This window comes from Aquila chrysaetos, chromosome 11 (assembly GCF_900496995.4).
Source record: "Aquila chrysaetos chrysaetos chromosome 11, bAquChr1.4, whole genome shotgun sequence".
NCBI classification, from domain to species: Eukaryota; Metazoa; Chordata; class Aves; order Accipitriformes; family Accipitridae; genus Aquila; species Aquila chrysaetos.
Window position 1 is genome coordinate 26,387,419 of NC_044014.1, and position 24,338 is coordinate 26,411,756.

The window sequence follows — 24,338 nt, forward strand, 5'->3', positions numbered from 1 at the left end:
GAATGACAATTGCCTAAGGAGTATTTGTATACTTCTTCAAACAAAACCGTCCTGATCCAAAAAGGTAGCTTACTACTTCCCTGCTGCAGTTTACTTTGAACCTTGCAAATAACGTACGGTGCCCAATTTGAAATAGGAATAAGGAGAGACCATCCTAGGGTTTGGAGTATATTTTCAAAACATGCACATCATCCCATCAGCACAATTAGTTGCACTTCAGAATTATTAGTATTACTGGTCAGTATGAAAATCATCCCTGTCATGTACAATAAAGCAATAGGAAGGTAAGTACCTCCAGAAAGTACTTCCATTAAAAGAAATGTCAGCCCTCTGATACTGAAGTTCACAGGAACAGCTAACACATCAAACCAGCCCTGTGCTCTGTTCAGCTCAGCATATTATCCCTGTTTTATATGTCACATATACATTATGCCACATTCTATTCCAGTTTCAATACAGGTCTACCAAATACTAAAATTGGCTAAATTTTTTGTAATTACTCTTGAATCTGACTGGAAATAAACAGATAATGAAGATTTCCTTTTCTTTCTACTCCTCTTTTTTCACATTAAAAAAAAAAATCTAAATAGAAATTGCACAGTTACGGAATCAGGATGAATCTGAAGTAGCTCTCTAATTGCATATTCTTGAATGATGTACCAGTAGCAATATATTGGCTACTAGTAATATCTAAGGTTGTGCAGCCACAACTGCCTGAAGAACAGCAGTGATACTACTGGTAGTACCCAATCGGTAAAGTTTGGGAACCTCTGCTTCAACCAGTACAGGATCCAGAATCAAGAAGCCAGAAAGCAACTTATGCCTCTGATAGCCATTCTAGGGGGAAGAATATCCAAAGCATACAATCACCAGTGTAAATAAACAGACAATTTGTTCAAACGTATCAAGAAAAAAGGAAAAATATACACAAGATCAGTGAGGTACTGCCCGCTCTTAAGAAAAGATGAACTTCCCATTGCTAAGTTTGCACTATTTTGGCTCACAGTTTTTCCCCTCTTAGTGAATATTAATCTTAGAAAGAAAAGTAACTCATTATCATGATAGAATGACTCATATTGATTTATTAGAGTTTTTTGCTAAAATCTTTAAGGGTTTTGCCTGCCTCTCATAGTTCAAATGTCTTATATTTAAAGAAGTACCAGCAGAAGTGTCTCTACACGAGATCCATATTTATTTTATTTATTGGGATCCAAACCCTATTACACTAGCAACCAAGCTGGTGAAGGCAATGATAACCGTAAAATATAATGTGGTGTTCTTTAAGTAGTGAAAAACAGGTGGCAACCATAAAATATATGCCATGGTATCCAGTGCACAGTACAGTCATACTGACAACTTCCAACAAGCAGGTTTTTTTTTTTTAGTTTTCAGCATTATATTGACTATTTACTGTCATTCATGCATCTAAATACTACTGTTGGATTTAAAAATGGCAAAATCTCTATAAACACTTAAGCAACAAATTAACTTTCATATCCATTACTATTTACTGGAGAGTTAAATGGTTTGATAAAAAATAAAATGTTTACTTCCTTGTTTGAATTTCATTAGCACCAATACCAGTGGAAATAGCTGTCCTTTCAACTAGGGTTTTTGAATATTTCTGACAGTTTTTTATCTATTTCTTGCTATTTGATAGGATTCTAAGAATAAATATTCAAGTTGCAATGTGGATTTTTGTAGCTAGTAAGGTAGTTTAAGGAGATTGCATCTGTGGGTTTGGGCAGGGCTAATCTGAAATATAGATCTGCAGATAAATTTTAAGGCCTATTTACATTTGACACCATAAAGCACATATTGCCATAAAATTAAAAAATTCAAGATATATTCCATATTTTAAGAAGCACTCTCTTTGTTCTACCGAATTCAGTCTACAGCTGTCCCACTCAAAATGGACAATATGTCCAGACAGACAAGAGTTTACGTTGCCACTCAAGAACTTAACTGAAGATTTAATTGAAGAGTTAGTAATAACCAAATTCTCTAATGTTGAGAAACCTTGGAGACACAAAGGTAACGTTGCACTTCTCGAGCAAGTAAGCAGAATCACTTCCCTCTCTTGCAGGGACAGTATTTTGAAATGTGCATCACAAGATGCTTTGCATAAGCACTTCCCCCCCTTTTTCTCCTGACAGACTTCCCATTGCATATCAAAGGGTAGCTCCTGCTTTGACTCACATGGAGAAAGGAGTCAAGAGGGTGCTAGTCTTGGAGGAAAAACTCAGGAAGGCACTGCTGTCCCCTGCCTCCCTTCACTGACCAGCAAGGGAGGACAGAGAGATCTTCAGCCCGCAGTCCACCCTCTTATGAACACCTGGAAGGGAACACTCAAGGTCCTTTCCACATTGTTAGCTATCAACTTGGCCTCTATTGTTTGACAAGGAAAAGATGAGGACATTTCTTCCCTTTCATGAATTTTAGGTCTCACACCAGGCTCATCAACACCTAATAATGAAATTTAAAAACAAAAAGTCTGCAATTTTCACCAGTTTTTAGTGAAATTACTGTAGGTGCTAGACACTAAAAATAAACAAGAGGAGGTGAGAATGGAAACATTACTTTACATGCCACATATCTGGCTAAGAAAATGTTCTAAATAAGACTTCAAATCTGTGTTTAGAAAGTCCATGAATGTCATAATTCAAGGAATCATTTTCCAAGATTTTGTGGCAAAATTCCTTTTTTACGAACTCTGAAGAAGATTTGGTAGCAAGGGGCAGGCAATGAAATCAACTAGGATATAATAGAGTATCTGAGATTTATCTGTTTGCTTAGGCACATTTATTAAACTGGAAATAGCAAGGTTGCTAAATTGGAGTTATATGGAAAAATCTTTCTGATATTTGTCCTCTAAGAAAGAGTTCACCAAAACATTATTTTAAGCAGCTTGTCAAACACTGATTTCAACCCAGGGTAGATTAGATAAATCAATTCCATAGGGGTTTTTTTATATATCTGAACTTATTTCTGAAATTTTGAAGTTACCGTTCTAAGAAGACATCTTCTTCATACATGAAAAGTTAGAATGGGAACAATTCACAAATTATTGAGGAATTACAACAGCTATAGTTTCTAAAATACACAGCTTAATATGCTAAATAAAATGGCTCAAATACCTTTTCTGAACTTAATTTTGGTTACAGCATAAACTGTTTTTGAGCAAGCTGACACTTGTGACTAATGGAACATTTGCTCTTAAGAATATCTCCTATAACTGTAGCATTATTCATCCAATCCATCCGTCCTCAAACAAACAAGACACAATTGCACCAACATTTTCTCAGCCCCCATATGACACTGCCTGATTTCAGTGAAAACTCTCTTCTTTTTTTTAGAGGAGGAGTTGTCTCAAAAATGTCTGGCTATCTTCGCCCTCGCTTGGAGACTTATTTCTAAGTCATAGAACAAGCAGATTGGCATGAATTTAGCAGAAATAGGAAATCCGATGAGGACATCCAATCACATTATAATCCCGCCTCTGCATTTAAGCAAAACCTCTGTAAAGTTGAACTTATAGAAAATATATACGCTGTTACACTGTAGAGACACTTTTCCTCTCACTACCAACCAGTAATCATGCTCCTGTATTAGTATTAAGAGTATTTGACATTTAAAGTTGAATACAAAATTTAAACCAGCAACAAAACCTCAAACCAATATGAAAGGTCCAATCTCAATTATACTTTCATAGGATCTACTTTAAAGCTCTAAGGAAAGTTGCAAAAGATCAGGTGTTCCTGTGACTTTACAGAAATTTTATATAATCTTAATCTTGTATCCAAACAAATCAGTATGAAAATTCCCAGTAACTATAATCTCACTGGGGTGTGTTGAATAAAAATAAATCACAATAACTAGTCAAGAACAAAGTTTACCTTTCTTCCTTCAATAAAAATTTCTACCATGCCATTTGCAAAATTCATAGATTTATTTTTCAGGTCTGGTTTGTTCAGATGTTAAAAGAAAAGCTGCAAAAAATACATTATTAGGAGCACAGCAGTATTTACTCTCAAGGCTGTGCCTCAGTTCCGCCTGCATAGCCAACTCTGCAGATCCTGAAAGGCTTGGAAGTTTCCTGATAACCAGTGGCTACCAAGCTTTTAGAGACTGCCTATTATGAAAAGTCTGGGCTGCCTCAAATTTAACCATGTCAAACTTAAAAATCAACAGGTCTCTCTTGATAAAAGAATGCCAAGTATTTTGTAAGTTTTACCCTAAAGCTGCAAGTTCTGCAACTCACTAGCAGGTGTTAGATTCTGCTCTTCTACAATGGATATCACAGAGTAGGATTTAACTGGGAAGAACAAAGAACCAAAATCTAGCTTTCTCCTGTAATGTTATTAGACTGGTGGAATCTGCTGGATATTGATGCTTTGTAGCTCTTCCACACTAAAGCAAAAACAGTGACATTGATCTCTGAATTCATGTATGTCCTTTAAAAAAAACAACCACCTTTATGCCTATAAATAGCCATTTATTAAACAAACAATACGTACTGAAGCAAAGAAAGAATTACGCTCACGAGGCTGCCTGCTATGGTATATAACTTTCAAACTATCTTGTAATCCTGTAATATATTATCTATATGTTCAATTTTCTTGAAGTTATCTTCATAATCAAGATGCTATCACAAGTATCATGGGCATTGGAACTATTTTTAATTTTCATTTAAAGAGCAATTAAAGAAAGACAATGGATACACAAGATAATAAAGTAAGTGATTAGCAGCATGTAAATGACATAGGCTTAATGATAATACCCTGTTCTATTCTCCAAAGGGCCTGTCGAGAGAAACCCTTCCTACATGTGGTTGTGCAGCTAATGTGCCTCAGCCTACAATTACAACATTGCTGACACCATTAACCACTGAAACAACATCACTTCATGAAATCCTTGTTGTCTCATTAAAATGCAAAGGGTCAGGTAATTTACCAGCATTGTGTGTCTACTTTTGTTGTGGGTAATTAGCAAGCATTACCCAGCATGGACTCCTACTGGGAAAAAGTGAAACTCTGAAATATTAAAAAGAATTTTTTTTTTAATTCGATGGGAATTTGAAAGATTCACCATTATAAGCTCAACACACCTTTGTGTTCAAGGGGCCATGAAACACAGACCTTTTATACATTTAATGTCACAAGATTTTATGGTTGGTTATTTTAGAAACTAAACTTCAAATTTTTAAAAATTTACTCTTGTATAATTGGATCTAGATATGTATCTCCTTCTGCAATTAAGAACTTTTGAAAAATACAGAGACAGTGAAGCAAAACACCTTACAGTTTCTTAAAGACTTTGAAAACAAATGGTTTCTTCAAAAAGACTTTCTTTAAAGTTAAAACACAGAGATTGGTGTACTACCTTCTAATACTTATGTTTCCTTTCTTCATGCTAATTGAAGTCCCATATCATCATTTAAAGCAACCTTGATAACATTCACCATTGGCTCACATCTTGTCAGGGAGCAGAATAGTCTCTTATTCTTTAAATGGAAGTTTTGGAACATAAAACACATTCCAATAAAAGTGAACAGAAAATTATGAATTCATTAAACTACTTTGGTATCTTGTGCTATATATAATATTTATATTCCAACTACTGTAAAATATGCTTTAATATCTTTAGGCAACTATAAGGACTTAAATATTTATAAAATGGCTAAAGATAAAGTATAGCTCTCTTATTCCTACATACAGATGATGTAAGGCATGCAATCAAAGACAATAACACTTTCAACCCATTTGTCATCTTAAAGGAGCCTTTCAACTTCAGATCCCTTGTGTGCAATCTACATAAGAGTTGTTGCCTACATAGGCAACTCCAGAGGAGTTTGCTCCTTAAAAACTACCAAGAGTGCTATACTTCACATAAAACAGGGTTTTCTGAAAATGGAGACAAAACTATAAATTTGCAGGCAAAACAGCTCCAAGTGGGGCTTCAAAATACTGCTGTATTTATCTCTGGGACATCTGGGAACAGGAAGCATTTTGATTTAATATTTCATAACATAGAGGCAATTGCTTCCTTGCCTGGTGTATAATTAATGCTCATAAAAAGAGCGGGTTTTTTTATTCCTCAGCATCAGAAATGCACAAAATAGTATACCTTCATAATAGGGGGTTTGCTTTCAAGATGTTGAACAGCAAATAATAATAAAATAGAGTCACCATGAATTTATAACAGTCTTGGGATGGTTAAATATATTTATAGTTCAAGTGTGAAATCACGTGCTTGATGTACTGTACTATCTACCTTCTTCGCCTGGTTTTATCTTTCTCTGGCTGAACCAGAAGGTATCTCGAAAGCAGAGGAGAAAGAGGCAATTGTGAAAGCTTGAAGGTATTTGGGCTAAGACCTTACAGCATTTCTCAAATAGAGGGAAATTGCGTCAAAGAAATGTGTCTCTCCAGCCATTCCCCAACACATTTTTAGTTTATAAGCAACAGAATTGAAAACCTCTTTTCTTAATTGTTTTTCTCTCTTCCTGGGAAAACTTTGAGAGAGACAGGAAACTGTTCTCCGCCTGTGTAGGTGCTGGCAGCTAATGTTAGTGTCCAGCTGCAAGGAAAATACAAGAAATGCAAATGGTGCTGGGTGGGAACATTTTCTGTCAAGGGTTTCTTGTGAAGGCTAGCAAGGTCCTAACATAGATGGCTTCTATAGCACAGGAAACAAAGTTAAGTGAACAGCCTCTCTCCCACCCAGCCTCTTTAGTTTATTTAAGTCCAAATCTTGCAAAGACTTGCACATAATCTAACTTTACACAGGTGGATAGTTTCATTGAAGTCAGAGAGATTTATTAACCTGTATAACATTGAGCACATAACTTAAGTTTTGGAACAAGCAAGGCATCAGACTGTAAACTTGCCAGGGCAAAGGCCGTATTTTATTCTTGTATATATCAGGACTATGACAACAAGCTCTTAATCCCATCTAGAGCTCCACTGTGCTACCATAAAATAAATAAAAGCTATCAGCTGATCCATCTAGTTCAGCAGGATAAGAAATTATGTGCATGTTGCAAAAAGGTAATACTGAGTTATTTATCACAGTGACCTAATCTTCAAAAATTGAATTTTTTTGTGAGCAAATGGTGATGTGGGACATGTGCTAGGAAGTTAGGATACCCTTATCTCATTCTTCAGTTATTAACTTCATTACTTAGGATGGTCAGCCTTTGTTTTGAAAAACAATAATGAAACTGAACTACAACAAACATTTCAAAATTCAGTTAGTTAAACAATAGTCAACCAACCAAGTAGAAAATTTTGTTAATCGGATTATTATTTTTGTCATTTACATTTACAACAACTGATGCCAGCAAAAATACAAGGAGCATTCAGAAACACTCAGCATAAAAACATCCTTAATCAGGTGTAACCCCTACACTAAACTATCAGTCCTGACAAACCAATAACCCTGATGTCAACGCAAAATACTTGCCATTTTTGCAAATGTAACTAGTAGGATTGATATTGTCTAGGAGAAAATTTTTCAAAACTTCTACATGATTTAGGAAATTATGAGCTATCTTTAAGTGTAACAAGCATTCTGCAGCCTAAATTACATTGATTTGCAAAGACACACAGGAATCTAAGTGTTGAAAAGATTAAAGTTAGTGTCATAGCTCACTTTGACACTTAAAAAAATTACCCCAAATCTTTCACTTTTTGCCAGCACTATTCATTTATTTATTTTTAATATTACGCCTACATTTAATTTTCTACATTTACTTATATGCTTTCCTAAGGAGGTTAAGTAACTCCTTAAATTCTGAAATTATTTACCTGGCTTAAGGAGAGTTTGATTTTCTGTATTTGAAAGTAAGGCTCTTTATTTCTACATTTTCATGTAGAAATGTAACAAATTAAACATAGGAAACAGTGCTGAAGTTGCCACGGAATATTGAATTCTGTAACAGCCTAAAAGGTAACTGCACCTATGATTATCAAACCCTATATTCTGAAATCTTCATCTTATGACTATAAAATAAGAGAAATAAGATTCAACACTCAACATAAAAACCTCCTTCAGGAATAAAACTGTTGTTTTGAACTTGTAACAAACATCTTTAACAGCATTACGATACAGTTATCTCTGAGAGTGACACAAAACCTTTGCTAACCAAGCATTTCAGACAGTATTTATCCTTTCCCCTTGTTTAAGAATTTTCTGTCATTTCCAATCCTGATAATACTATTGTTGTTCTCTCTCTTTTGCTAGCATTTCAGAGATAAAACAATCAAGAATTACTGATTGGTAGAGGTGAAAAAGAATATATTACCTGCAAACACAATGGAATGTAGATCTCAAATTCATTTTAATAGGAAATTTCTTACAGCAGATTGCGAGACTAAGTCCACCAAAAATTGCAATAATTCAAGAATTAATCAACAGATTGTGAAATAAACCTAATGAAACTCGGTCGCTAACTGGTTTTGTCCTGTCAATCGAAGTTTAAGCCAGCTCCAACAAAAAATTATGATGAAGCCACAAGTGATTTTTAAAGGAACTGGATCAAATGCAACTAAACTTGTACAAGGTTATCTTAGCTTGTGTAATCTGTTACACTTGAAAGTCAGTGTGTAAAATTCTGAGTATGTTTACTTGATTTTATAGGATTTTCCCCAGAAGAATTCTGCCATGATGCATGAGATGTATTACCCAGGAGTTCATCCCCTCTTTATTTTTTTCTCTTTATTCTTTCTTGTTGGAGGATCTATTACAAGAACTGTAAATGAAGGCCCTAAAAAGATCTCTCATGTGTTGAAATAGTGTTCCTAGGGAAAATTCTCATAAGTTGAAGTCATTCAGAAAACAGCTGCAATTGTTACTATGCTGAAATACATCTACCCTGCTGTACTGTGATCTGTCTTGTAATGTCCATAGAAAAAATGTTACTATACAGCCTCCCTCTTCTCTACTTTAGACCTGCTTGGAGCCATAAGATCGCTTTTCTTTATTGTTTAGTAAGTGTTTTTTAATGAAATGTACTGCTCTTATTATATAGGACTCAAAATAAGATCTAAATCACTGTCCAATAAAAGAAAAATATTGAGTTGGATATCTAAAGTTACTACCCAGAGGCTACTCTGGTACAGTATTTATAAATCTCTAAACAGTTAAGTATAATTGTCTTTCTGGTTTTTGGGAAGAAAGCCAAATAGCAGTTTTAGTTACAACTGAAGAAAAATATTTGGTGTTCATCTGGTGGGTAAAACAACAAGTAAAATTCCCACGATGTAAGCCTCTGAAAGAAAATACAAGAAACATGAAAAACTAAATGGGAACTGTCATTAGATGCTACTTGAATAAGAAAGGATGGAAAGGTCAACAGAATGAAGGAAAGGAGAATTACTGAAGCTCTCCCAACATAACTGCCAAGGCAGAGGCCACCCCAGACTCAATCTTCCTGGGTGCTTTAGAAAAATGTTATGGCTAGGGAGCACAAATGCTTAATAGGGATCTAATATTCTTTGGTCTTCTCTCCAAAATACTTCTTGATAAAATAATCTCACTTTGTATTTGAGGGGACAGAATGAGAATCAGGAAGGATCAAGGGACAATAAAAACAAATCTCCAGTACCTGAGGGTGACCTTTTTTCTCCACCACAAACATACGCACCTCTTGACAAACCTTTCTAAGAAGACAATCAGTCAACATCTATAAGAGGAACTGCAAGATAAAAACAGGACTTCCCTTGTCACAAATAAGACATCTGACTGAGTTTATGAGTCATTTTGTGTAGAGGTGGGCCAAGCTCCAACTTTACAGCATTTTATGTCTCAGAAGCTGGGAGAACTCAATGAAAGTGATAGTTTGCTGCAGCTTCAGTGGGACACACTTTTGGCCTTCCTGTCATTGGAGTCTAGGTCTCCCAAAGGCAACAAACTGCCCTGATGATTTCCAAAAGCTCATTTTCAGGACATCAGAGTCTGCATCCCTAACCTCTAGCGAGCCTAAGGAGTTGCCTCGTCAGCTTTGAAACACTCAGTGCAGACAGCCACGAGAATGCTTTCAACATGAGAGCTTTCAGCAACACAGATCAAATTTGAAAGAGTTCCTTGTTCTTTTTGAGCAGAATTACACATTTAATGGAAAGTAGACTAGCAAATCCTTCCAGAACAGTTAGTAAGCTTTTGCTTCTAAGGAAGGCACCCTGTTTCCATTCACAGTTCTGTGTAGTCATGTGTTTGGTCATCTGTTGCTAAACAGCTGATGATGAACATAGATTTGACAACTTAGTTTACTGTCATCCACTCTGGGTACCCCAGGGTCCTTTGTAGCTCTGGTCCAGAATATTTTTTTTTTTTTCTGTGCCTTGGAACTGTGAGCTACTTCTTTTCTTCTTCAGGAGGTCAAGGCAGAGCACTTCGGTTGGTTAAGATGCAATTCTGGCAGGATCAGTTAGGACTCAAGGCAGGCAGACCAGAGGACAAAAGTGTTGTCGCACTACTTATAGAAGGTCCAGATAATTAATGCTGCCCAGTCCAAAAGCCTGGGAGTATTTTAACACTGTAAGGAAACACTAGCAAGTCTTTGTTTCTGCATAAGAACAGCTGTGTGCATATTAAGTTCATCTTGAACTAGTAATGAGAAAATCCTTTGTTGATATAAACCAGATTCATTCAGTAGACTTTCTTTCAGCAGTTAACTTAATCCATTGGGAATTGGTGGCCCTATCAGGAAGCCTTGCTGTCATATGTCCACCCTCCTGTTCCTTCTACAAGACCTTTCCTCTCAAATTGCATCTGGGTTCAGTTGTTGGTGCAATGCTATGTCCCTGGTTGGAAAGGGCATGTCTGGATGGATACAGAAGGTTGGCTAGTGATGAATGTTTATATGCCTAGGACTGGAAGTGAGTTTGGTGTTAAAGTAGGTGACAAGGGTGAGGCTCTGGGGAAAAGGGAATAAAATCCCCAAATTTGTGGCGGATTTGTTCTTTTTCTACCAGCTTAGAACAAAGGAGTTATAGATATGGCCTTGTACTTCAGCGCTGGCCAGTGATTATGGCTTATCTGATGGTTACATAAATTTGCATCCTGCTTTTTATGGTGCAATTCTTGTACTGGTGTCATCTTTTGTCTGATGCTGGAGTGAAATAATCACAGCTAAAAACCAGAAAGATCCTTGTGCATTCAATAACCTATCAATTAAATGACTGTAATTTTTTTTTCTTTTTCAGAGGCATAGCATATATATCAGGTTTTCATATGAGATTCCACTGCTTAGTGACTGCAGAATTATGCTAGCTTATTACTTAGAATAGCAAGGGTAAGATTACACTGTTAATTCCCTCACCAAAAATCTCACATCTTAGCCCATATGTTTCTCAGGCTGTTCACATATTTTGGTTTGTTTCTTCTCTTTTCAACACCCTGTCACAGGTCAACTGACATTCTTCCACACACCCACATTTTCTAATGTCAGTGTTTCCTATGATCTGTAACAGGAGTCACATAAAAGAACAGCACAGAACACTCTTTCAAAGGATGCTGTTGGTGAGGAATGTCTTAATTCAAAATCATACATTCAGATCTAGAAGAATTCAGATTGGCAATAAGGTTTGCACCAGCTAATGTGTTAAGGATAAATAAGTATGTCAAATAATACACAAATGTTTAAGCAAAAGTAAAATGACAACCTGTTCTGTAAATAAACATATTTCATTGCCAGTAAGGACCTGAGAGGTGGTTCTAGTATGCTGCTTGCTGACCAGCAAATGTTGAATCACCTGGTTTATATAATTGTCATGATAGTTGTGTCCACCGTATGTTAAAGCTGCATTTCATAGATAAAAATGTCACATTGGATATAATTTCCAGTAAAGTTTGTGCTATCTACTGATCTAATTGCTTCTGACAGTCTAACCATTGTATTCAAGGTCTTTCAAGAAAATTTACTGTACTGAAAGCAATGCAACCAATTCAGGAGTTGTGGATACCATAAGCAGACAATTTACTGGGAAGATAATTATTTTCTGAAGCAACTAGTTTTACGAGAACCCCTACCTAGTCAGTGGTCCCAACTAAAATAGGCTGCTGGTTACCTGCCTTATGTTATGCCCTGTTTCCCCAGAAAAGCTACAGAAAGAGTCACTTTTTTTTTTTTTTTCACATGCAGACTGATATTTACCTGAAGAAATGTCCAAAATTTCTAAGTATGTGCTAACTTATTGTGCCTCTGCTTCTCTGCATCAGCAACATTGAATAGGGCTGAAGGGATCTGAACCATGGCCCCAGTCTACACTTCCTGACCTATAGGGGCTATGCTGTAGCAGCAACCTGGATATTATAGAATCATAGAACAATTCAGGCTGGAAAGGACATCAGAAGGTCTCTGGCCTGACTTCTTGCTCAAAGCAGAGTCAGCTATGAGGTCAGATCAGGTTCTTCAGGGCTTTATGCAGTCAGGTCTTGAATACCTCCAAGGACAGAGAGTAAAAAATGACAGGTCTTCATGTGGTGCAACAAGACTGTTATATTGCTAGGTTTTTCCATCCTCATTCAGGGATGGTCTAAGATCCAACGTACTCCCAGAGGTAAAATACAATAGCCAAGCGTGGGAAATATCACTAACCTCTGAGCAAAGACAGAAGAAGGAAATTCTCTCAGACTGCCCATGCTCAAGAAGAGGAAGGAAGGGAGGAAAGAGGTGGGACAAACAGATTCTATTTCTTGATTATTTTAGTTACACTTGTGATAGGAGACTGAGAGAGACGCACCAAAGAATAGCCAATAGCCTGGTAGTGAAAGTACACATTTGGTTTTGATACAAAATTTCAAATCCCAGATCTAAATCAGCAAAACAAGGAACCTCAATGCCTGTATTCCACTTCTGCAATGAGTTTCCTGATCATGACTACAAGTTATAGTGTGAGCAAGTGAGTGTCACAAATTTTTAAGGGAAGAACTCTAAAATATTTGGGGTTGTATTGCTTCCAGGCCACAGATTTGAAACTTCAAACACCCATGGGATTGAAAAAACACTTCCTTCTTCCTCTTCTCTAAATCTACTTGTTATCCAGAGAACTTTCCAACCTGACTTTGAAAATTTCAAACTTTTTGTTTCCTGGTACAATTTAATTCCAGTATTAAATTCCACAGTTTTATTGCTGATTCTAAGAAAGAATTTTCTGTGTTCAAGAAGTTTCCAAATTCAAGAAGTTATACCGCTGCCTCCGATTTTTGGCTCATAATTCCTATTTCCTGATTAGAGTGTAAAGAGGAAAAATGGAACCTAATCTTAGTCCTCACAGTCCTTGAGGGAAAGCTATCTCTAGGTCAGGCTCACAGGGAAATTGCAGAACAAAGCACTATCCTTTCTACACCTACGTTTATAGCAGGGCTAGATCCAGAGGGAATATTTACGGCAGCACTTAATAGGTTTATCAAAGGTAGGACTTCAGCTGCATAAGCTGCAAGACCCTTCAGGGATGGGAAGATGATTTTTTTTACACTGATGGTCTTTGCCAGGGTGCTTATGACTGCTTTGCAGCTGCTTTGCACAGGCACAGTTGGTGTAAAATAGCCTTTGGCTACCTATGAATCAGTCCCCTACTCTCAGCAAAGACGGAAGGATTTTGTTCAGTGTCCTTAAATGGGATGAGTACATGTCAAACCATGGGAAGAAATCAGCTTTGAGTTAATTCTAACTGGCTTTTTGAGCAAGAAGGCACAGGGACTGTAAAGACAATTTAAAATTCTTGTTCTTTTTATTTTACTTTTTGGCTTGTACTATTCAGTTCTTTTTCTCTGCAGTTGCAATGTGCTTTACGTAAAAAAGAAATCTTGTTAGACAGAAGCTTCAGGTATTCCTAAATGAGTATGAGTTAGCTTTGGCTATATAACAGCAACTGCCCTGGTAAGAAAGCCACAGAGCAGGGGAGGGTGAGAAAGCAATGATTTTATATATTTTTTTGGAAAATTTTAAATTGAGAAAAAAAGCCAGTTTCACATTCATTCATTTCTCCTCTGTAAGATGTGCTTTGTGATGCAGTAGAGAAACTATGTGACTGTCCCTTTAAAAGCCATCATACCAATCAGCAGGTTTAACTGTCAAGCAAGCTGATGTAGGGCTCTTTGAATTACTGAGTGAGGGATATTCTTCCTGCCAGGTCCTGTCCCCCGTAGGCACTGCAGAGAAGTATTATAGGGCAGTCCTTACCTTGGGAATTAGCCTGCAAGACCCCAATGCTGTCATCAAACTGCATAGATTTGATGTTGAGTGACGCCAAGATGCATTCCTTGTCCTGCAGCGAAGCATCATCAATATTATTCTGATTGGCTGACAGGATAACGCACATGTCGCAGAGGTTGATGTTGACAGCCCTTAAATCAGCCCGACTTAATGGCGTACCCTTCGGCACAGAGAAAAAAAAGGGGGAAGGGGGGGCAGGAGAGGAAAAAAAGACAAACAAATTAAAGATTGAGAAGGAGCTTTGGGAAATTATTTAACAAGTATCTTTTTTATGCTCTGACATTAAGCTGGTCTAACTATGTGCCAGGGAATAGGAGATGTGTGCTAATCTAAAGGGTAGTTGGTGCTGATGGCAGCATTTTAGGTTCAGTCTCAATACTCAGTCAAGCTATTACTAACAAACAAGAAACAGGAATAATGCCAGCATTCTACATCTCATCGGTGACTTGAAATTGTCTTGATTTAAGTTGCTATCATGTGGCAACCTCTGGCTCTCTGAATATAACGAGGGGTGTGTTTTAAATGTCTATTTATCTGCTACCAAGTCACAATGGTCTTGGGCAAAAGAATGGCAATTTAAACAGGAAAGCATTATGTGTCCTACACATTTGAAATGCAATCAGGATCAAGCTGGTTTTTTCCACCTGAAGCAATACACAAAAAAGGTTAATCCTTTTCAATGCATGTTTTTGGTGCTTCTAGAAGGAAAACACACTCATCTTCACAGTTGTGTGATTAAACCCTTTGAAACAGAAACGAGACTTTATCTTAACGGGCACAACTCATGCAACATTCCTGGCTTCCACAATTCTCAATCAGAGAATGCAATAATTAAAATGAAATGTTGTGGTAGTCCGAGGGGTTTTTTCATAGTTAACACAACTGACACATGACACTTAACCCGTTATGTTTTGTTTAAAGATAACACTTGCCTTTCACATCCAACAGTCCACATCTCTAGTTACAGAATATTAAGTCTATGTCACAGGGGCTGCAAGGTGCAGGAGAAGAAAGATTTTTTATGGAAACTAGATTCTGCTCTGCTGCCTCACATGGTTTGGTACCCAAAGACCCTAATGATGATGAGAAGACTAAGCTGTCCCCTTGTCACACAGTGACTTTCATAAAACCAAGTCAAGACCCTACTCTTCCATCTCCTGATCACTCATGGTGAACGTCTCCTGAACTCCGCTGAGAATATTCAATGCAGAAGTGAATTTAAAATGCACAAAGTGAAGCCAGAGCTCAATTCTTATTCAGTGATTGCCACCTAGTCTCAGATATCAGTCTGACTATTCCATGTTACTTTCAATAATTTGAGGCACGAAACTGTGTGGAAAACAGTATATATCAAAGAGATATGATTTAGTTATAAAGTACTCAAAAGTTAGGATATGATTATTCCTGCCACCTTAATTCTGCTCTTTGTGTCTGTACTGTGCACCAAGTGAAGCAGGATTCCTGTGGGGAAAAATAATATGCAATCATGTAATTAATTAAAGGCTTACTCCTAATGATTTTATGCAAAGGGACAGAATTAAGGCTGCCTGAGGATATTTAAAATTGGCATTTGCCTACTTTTTAAGAGTTTACTCAGCAGCTTAAATGCCTCTTTCAATACAGACTTTAAATTAAATTTCCTTTTTTTTTTTTTTTTAAGACCAGAACAAACATTTTTGTATTCAGCTGTAACCACATCCCCATCAGATATCAGCAGCAAGTTTTACGTTGTGAACCAAAGCACAGAAAGTAGGAAATGAGTTTGAGTGACCTCCTTTTAACACATGATTCCTACCAGTATGGGCTCAGAAACTTTAGCAGACTTTTAAATTGGTATAATTAGATCAGAATAATGCTGCTATTTTTGACTTTATATCACCATTTTGAACAAGGTAGGCTGAAAAAAAAATAAAAGAAAAAGCAGTAATGAAGTCTGTGTGGTCTTCAGCACCCTTGATTACTGTGTAAGATACAATTCCTTTACATATTGTGTATTTTTAAAGGTGCATTAACTAACTATTTAAGCTGTTTAAGCTGAAATTAGTCCAAAACTACTCTAAATTTGGGTGGAAACTCATTGGGGAATGTAAAGGTGGTGTACATTTCCTTAATGCCTCTTCAGAATTCAGAATCGAAACTTTACAAATACACATTATAATAACGGATACACGCTATACACTGGATAGTTTGGAAGTAGTAGTTGGATTCTATTCTGCTCCACAGTTCAACAGTATTATTAATTTAATTCTGATTCCTCAGTCTTTAGCCTTCACAGTGACTGGAATTAAAAGGGATTGGCAGGAAGAGGAGGATATTAACTGACCAAATCTGATATTGACACCATTTTTGTGACAGCACAGAATCTTGTGACACCATCTGTTGGATCAGTTTACAGAAAAAAGCCAAGGGCTAACAGTAAAACTGCATTTACAGTAACAAAGGCCTACAGCCTGAATTAATCAAAAAGTGAAGGCAGTCTTTCCATTCTATAGCTATTTGCCAAATTATTCAGTTTAGGTTACATCCATTGTTAATTTATTCATTTCCAATTGCTGAAATGTGATTATTAAGAACTGGTAAATTCATAATTTTTCATTCTGATAAAAACATCCAAACTAACTTTACTCTGTAACATACAGAGCATTCTCTTTCGTACTTATACCGTGGGCTTGTTTCCCTCCTGCCTACATCTTTGTGGGTCATTTATAGCCATGACTACCTCAGGTCACTAGCTTGGAGGGCTTCATTTGTTTGTCCTGGAGCTCGTGTTTCTATATTTTGGGCACATGTGTAAATGATAATGATATATAGGTGAAAAAGGACCTCTGAATTGTGGTTTTAGTGGCTGCCCCTACTAAAATCAATAGGAGCTTTTCATCGATTTCAAAAGGGTCAGGGTTTTGCTGTACTTCCATACATAAGTATGGCAGTGTTCCTTATAAAGTAGGCCAGCCTACAGGAAGTTTTTATGAATATAGACAGATATTATGTAGGTAGAGTAACAATAATTTTTTTTCAAAGGTTTTGTGGGTACAAATACATAAATAATGTCATAAATAACTACTGTCATTCTGTCAGGGAAATCACATCAGAGCTGGCTACATGCAGTGCATTACAGTGGATGTTTGATATATAACACAGGTAATACATTTGATAGCAGCTGAAATTCATCCGATGAGGATGATGAGGAACCAAACACTGCGGCAAATATCTTCTAATAAGGTCTCACAGGGCTTTGTTTTCATAGACAAAGTAAAGGGAAAAATCTAAGTCCTCAGGCCTATGAGTAGACAAAAGTAAAAAAGCCTAAGATCAAAGTCAATACGAGTCTGTCCAGCTGGTGTCCTAAATAACAAAGTATCAATAATATGGCTTTGGACTTACAGGCAAGATTGAAACCTTGGGGAAGTTATGCAGTGTCTCCCATTCCCTTCTCAGGTATTCAAGTGAACCCACAAACACAATGTGCTTGAGTTCATGGTAGTGAAAGTTGCTGGCTCGTAATGGCATCACTAAATTTCTTAATCCAATCAAAGCAGATTTAACATCCCCAAATATGCAAACGACTACATGCCCACTTAAAACTGTCATCGCTGCTTCACTTCGAGTCTAAAAAAAAAAAAACAAAACAAAAAGACAAGGGAGAAATGAAACAAAGGGAAGCTTAAATTAAATCATATATTGAGTTTTAAACCAGGAAAAACACAACTGTCAATATTGTTCATGCACAAAGAAGCAGTTTGATAATAGCTGTTCATTTTACCCTTATTTATCCTTCATTAAACGTACTCAGAAGAAGAAAATTTTCATTCTTGTTTGCAAATCCTTCAGTGTTCAGGAAGACATTGTACTGGACTGAATTCTGGTCCTGTGTATGTTTCTACACATGTGGATTAAGACTCTGGTTACAATCAAAGTACTATGGGTTTAGCTAAGAACAGAATTTGACCCACTATGCATTTAGCCATTAGAAGGATTATAGAAAAGAGATGCAAAACCATGCCTTAGCTGATGAATTGCTAGTGGGTTGTTGTTTGGTTTTTTTTCAGGACCAATTTGAAAAGGAAAATGTGAGAGCCCAACGGTCTTTGTAGGGCTTTGTGGTATTACACATTATCTTGTGAATTGAGGACCATATTCTCTTAGAGTCAAAGTTCTTATTTTAGGACAAGCTGCTACTACCCTAAGAAGCAATCAAGGAATGTTCTACACTGCTCTGCTTTACAATGGATGCCCACCATACTCCACAGAACTTCTCTCAGTAAGAAAAAACTAGTGTGCAAGATCATGACTAATACTAACTTTTCAGGCCCACTGGGCTTCCTGAGTTGTTGAATAGATAGAAGGAAAAAAGTCTCATGGAGAACATTTGAATCATGTTCAGAATTATCTACTTGTCTCAGTGACAAGAAAAAATTTTTGCACTAATTTCATCAGTGGTAATGTCAGTTGAGCAGGAAACTCAAACACCAAGATGATTAAATAAAGTCATTAGGAAAAAATGACCTTCATTTCTGGAGCCAGCCTTAGCATTATTGCACTCCATCAAGTAGCTGCAGATCCACTAATATCGTATTGCCAAGAAGTTGTATACTCAGTACCATTACATAGAAGTTTTCCCAGTGAAAAAAATTAAGACAGTGGTGAACTGCAAAATTTTCTCCTCACTTATCCATAGTACATGTCCTTTTTCCTAAATTATGGAAGCATGACAATGTGCAATACAGATTGGAATATGCAGCAGAGGTGTTCACTATGTAAGAAGAATGGGAACTCTGATTAGAAGTTTTCTCATTAGTTAAAAAATACATGAGCTTTCAATTTCTCTGGGGCAATTACACTGATTTTCATACAACTCTACCAAGAGAGTGGTCTTGGCCCTCCAAACAACAGAATACATGAGCAAATGCTTAAGTGAAGCATGTCAGTTGTCCCATGCCTCTGCCTATGGGTCTGGAATATTCAGATTTGACAAGAAATTATGTAAAAAATATCACTCTATAGTCATTGACCCATATGTAGCCACATACATTTGACTATATGTCAAATAAAGTTCTTACTACCTGATACTGCTGGAATCTTGCAGAGCCAAAAACAGACCTTGGACAGAAAAATGAATTCTTTTCTGATTGAGGCATCATAAAGTATCAATTAGAATACAACCTAGGAAATCCCATCCTCTTCAAATTATGTACTAATTTGTACTTGTGTGGCTTCTAAGGACAGCGTTAAATTTGCATGGATATGAATGTAGACATAAAATGTGGACTGTGAGTTTGAAAAGGTGTAAGGAAGCATTTTGCTGGCGGTGTCTTAATTGGTGATGATGTGTGAAGCAGAAAGAACCTGGCCAGACTTACAAATTCACAGGCTAGTAGGGGGAAAAATTGACATGGCATCACCAAGAGATGATAAACGAGGCACTCAACAGCGCCATTTTTGGATAAACACTTTTCAAAGTGGGGCAACATGTAAAGGTTGTCAGCTAAAATGTGTTTAGAGCATGAAGGCAGATTTCTATCTCTGTTACAAAGTATTGTACAGCAGGGCTGCCCCTCCTTGCCTGCTGCATACATCTAAACACACACTATTTAAAACTGTTCAGCCAAACTCCGTCTCACAGCTCAGTCTGTAGATTTTGGAATTTACTTGCTTGACTGTTTAAACACCGATATTGCAATTCCAGGCAATGTCACAGTTATTACAGAAACCCCTGAGGAGAAGTGGAGACAAGCTTTTAACCCCTGATTGCTAGAATAAACCGGGGCTGTCACCATTGTTGGCTACACCATGCCACAGTGCAGGAAAATCTAAGAGAGCAGGCTCAGGAAAAGCTTTATGAAGTGCGACAAAGTGAAGATCCACCAGGGAGTTCATTTCAAATATCATCAGTTTTTGCGTATGAGATCTGGAGTTAGTTACTTGTTACTCTTAGGTATGAGTACATGAATACAAGTGGCACAAACTTTCACAGAGCAAAATAAACTGTGATAGGCCTTCTAATTATTTTTAATTACTTGAGTCAGTTTGATGGTTTCCCCAGTTAAACAAACAAAACAAACATAGACTAGGCTCACTGCAACATGCTAGAAAGGCAGAGTAGTAGTACTACTTACTCTGGCCTATCTGGGCATCTTGAAATGTTGGAAATTGAGAGAGAAGTTCTAAGAGAGCAAAATTCACATCAATAAATAAGAGATAATGCAAAACAACACTTGCCTGTATTAGAATCATTACTGCCTTGTGTAAAGCGATAAATGGGGTATGTAAACATTTAAATATTTCCAATCTTAATTCTCTAGAAATTCCAACCAAATATGCAAATTTCAGCTTATGAAAAAGAAATTCTCCATTTTGAACAACTTTTTATTGTTGCACTCAGCATACAGATTTATATAATTAGAATTCTTTAACCACAATATTAGCTTCGATTTCACCACGCTGTGTTTCTGATGTCAATACGCTGGATTTAATGATAGTAGAGATTAATTTATTAATCTATTACACATCAGTTCTATGGTTCAAATAACCTCTTTTCAAACACAACTTATCATCAATACCTACCAAAATGACCTTTTCAATGTCCTTGGCTGGACACCAATGAAACATCCCTGTAGAGTCATATTTTTTCACATTGGCATCCATATTGTCAATCTGCTCGTTGCCAGGAATTAACAAGGGGTCATGCCTGGGGAAAAACAAGTTGAGGACAACATAAGTGGAAAATATTATGAATTATGGATGGAAAGATATCCCAAGAGCTGTGTACAAAGAGGGATAAAAGTAAAAAAATGAAATGTATTTACACTTTAACGTGCTTTCAACGTGGATACTTTTAAACAAAAGCTGAAAATAAAAAAAAGTTAATTTTTAAATTTTGGGTGCAGTTTCGAAGATTTTCTATATTCTTTCTGCACCAATAACCATCTAATTTTAAACAGGGCTTTCTGAAACCATCACATCCATAAAAGTTTTTTTTCTTTCCAGTCCCACCCCTCCAAAATAAATATCAGAGTTGCTATTAGCATCTGCAATGAAGTAGAAGGGATAGGAACAGAGCCCCATGCTGACTGACTGGCATAGGTATGGAAAGCCAATTACTTGCTTTTACCACATACAACTTCTGACGTGATGCTCTTCGCAGTAAAAGCTTTAACAGGCTGCACTTTAAATATTTTAGCAATTTGCCCAATCATATTTTGCTTTCCCAAACTGATGCCCTTTAAAGATTCAACAGTATGTCATTTTAGAGCACACTGACTAACAAATGCCCACATCTGGAATACATGATTTTAATACCAAACAACAATGTCCATTTTCTCTGACAACTCTACCTGTGATAACCTTCTAAGTGTTTTTGCAGCAAGATTTTAAAGCACAAGGCTTCTCAAAGGAGAAGCAAGTAAAAGACATTTTTATAAACTTGCTCTTCAGCTATATAGTTACATCTAAGCACAGACACATACAGTTCTTTAATTTATATGCTAAAATCAAACATTAAGCTAAGTACTAAGTGACTCCAACACTCTCTGATGCTAGTGATTGCATTATACAATAGCATTAGAAGAAGGACCACGTTTACAAGGCACAGGGTAAACTGACCCTAAAATCTTAAACTCAAGGAGGGAACAGAGCTTTGTCTGGAAAAACTACAGTCTTAAGGTTTTTGTCATGAATGCTTGAAATATCTCGATACAGAATTGTAACATTTCAAAGAAGAAAATATTTGCAATGTAGGAATATGCTAAGTACTCTAAGACAGGTGGCCAAATTTTAAAGCAGTTTGCCTTTTGAACCATGTTAAGGAAATGCCCATATTGGCTTAACTCTCAAAACTGGGAAGTTTCCTGCTTTTAAAGCATATGAGCCAGCAGACTGTGGTAAGAACTTCTCTTCTGCATTGTCTACTAAAGCAGACTTTGAACACTGTGTATGATGTAGGTTAATTTACCCCAAATCTAGTACAGTAAGTTACCATGCTTAAAACAGTTATGCTTGCATGCCTAAGAAAGGTATAAACTCTAATTATGTCAGGGTGATTCATTTGTGTAATTTTATAGCCACTGATTGTACATCCATTGAAATCAGTGGAAAATTTCCATTCATTTCACTCAAACAGGGTCAACTCCACAGAAAGTGGCTTAAAAGAACTTGAGAAACTATCAATACAATGTTTCATTTAAACCAGAATCTTTTGATGCTTTAAGAAAAAGCAATGCACTACATGGCGAAGGCGTAAGTCAGACTCAACTGGAAAGAGACACTATGTTTTCAAAGTTTTTTACATTCACTCAACAGAGATACAGTTCAGTACATTTCACTATCAACCCACTGGCAGCAGAGTCTCTAGGGGACCGACTACCTGGAGTCTCTGACCTTACTCCAGGTTTAATAATGAAAGGCCTTGCATAAATGTGCTCCCTCTTTTGTGGGAAGCAGAGGTGACTTCTTCGTGCAAAAGCTGTACCCAAGGGTTTTGTTGTGGGGTTTTGGTCGTTTTTTGGTTTTGGTTTTTTTTTTTCCATTTCTAGAAAAATATCTAGACTCTGCATTCTCTTACTCCATTCATAAGCAAGCTGCAGCCGTGGTAGTTTTGGCTGAGCGCTAACTGTGATGCTGTTCATAGGGCATTCCTTGCTGCTCACAGCTGCATGTGGTACAGTAAGGTCTGCAACCAAGGATACAATTCCATTTGAAGGTTGTACTAATGTTCAGACAACATTTAGTGGTACTCTGATGGAATGTGTTAGCTATGTATTTCAAAATAAGAAAGCTTGCCAAAAGGTTAGGACTCTTCAGCAGCTTCCACTGAGAAATGTTTTTCTTTCCGTTGCTTTTGTGGTTTTGGTTTTTTTTTTCCCCAAACTATCACAAGACATTTCTCCATAAGCTTTCCTAGCAAAGGACTGAAACAAAAACAAAGTTCACCAATCAAACCGCCTCCTTTTCCTTTCAGAAATCAGATGCATATAGGAAGGCATTTTCTTTTTCCTTTTCCCTTGATCAGAGAAACTATAATAAATCAATTTGTAAAAAATGCCACACTAATTTTCTAAACAGGCTTCTTTTCTGCTCTGAGATTTAAAACTAAATGGATCATCTGAAGCTTTCACACAAATGAGTATTTAGCAATACTCTAATCTCAGTCACAGAAATGATATAAATTAAAAGGAATCTTATAACAAAGCAGGTGATAACAGATACCTGACATTAAATTATAGTCAACTGCTTTGAGATCTGAGGCAGTTTTTAGTGTGTGAGTGCTTAAAGCCTAGCTTAGTTCTTTTTTGGGTAAGGGCCTTACATCCTAAAAGGGAATAATATTCAAAGTAGCTTGTGCTAAAGATTTATTAGAAATTTATCTCAATACTATATTTTCTAGTTATCTTGGGTTTAAACAGAAGTGTGCTATGAAAGGTAACAAGAATGTGAATCACCAGATATAACTCCCTATTGAAGTTTTAGGTCACAATTCGTGATTTTGAGATATTTTTTTTATTTTAATTTTTTTTTTTTTTTAATCAATACATGCACTTATTTGCAATATGATAAACTGTTTGGATTCTCTGCTTCACTGCTTGGAGTACAGCAAGTGGGACCCTTAAAAGAAGCAAACAGGATGGGACACACAACAAGAAAGTATGCTAATAGATACTATTATACTACTTTTACTCTAGGAGAATGGATTATTGCCTGAGAAGGAAACCGTGGTAAGACTAGCCACACTTTGTTTTTCAGAATCTGTGGTTTATTTACATATAAGTGAGTTTATTAAATTTAAAACTTCTGGGCTAAGCTATGACTTTAATCTCTCTTTAATCAATGAATTTTCATTCTCAGTAAAGCAATCCCTGAAGATGTCTATGAAGGTTGAAAACTGTTTACTACTAAAGTCCAACTTTGTCCTCAGATGTTAGAAGATACGCTGGCTTGTGTACTTAAAAAACGAATTGATCTTTGGACTTTTTTTATTTAAAAAAATGTGGTCGTTTGATGAAGTGATACTGTAATAGTACTAGTACTTTGGACATACACGCTCTAGTTAATCTGATGATCTAAACCTGTTTTGCAAATACTAAAAATTAATTAAGACAGACACACAGAGGCCAAGGCTGTC

General features: G+C 36.6%; 1 protein-coding gene across 34 annotated transcripts in view; it reads right to left on the minus strand.

Annotated features, from left to right (window-relative positions):
* KCNMA1 (potassium calcium-activated channel subfamily M alpha 1) overlaps window positions 1-24,338 on the minus strand; it is a 527,339-nt gene that overhangs the window by 40,849 nt on the left and 462,152 nt on the right. For all 34 annotated transcript variants that reach the window (XM_041127120.1, XM_030030358.2, XM_030030356.2 and 31 more), the window contains 3 exons: window positions 20,786-20,909; window positions 17,606-17,830; window positions 14,189-14,381 (listed from right to left, as the gene is read on the minus strand). In XM_041127120.1, the coding sequence (XP_040983054.1) occupies window positions 14,189-14,381; window positions 17,606-17,830; window positions 20,786-20,909 (542 nt within the window). The remainder of the gene's footprint in view (window positions 1-14,188; window positions 14,382-17,605; window positions 17,831-20,785; window positions 20,910-24,338) is intronic.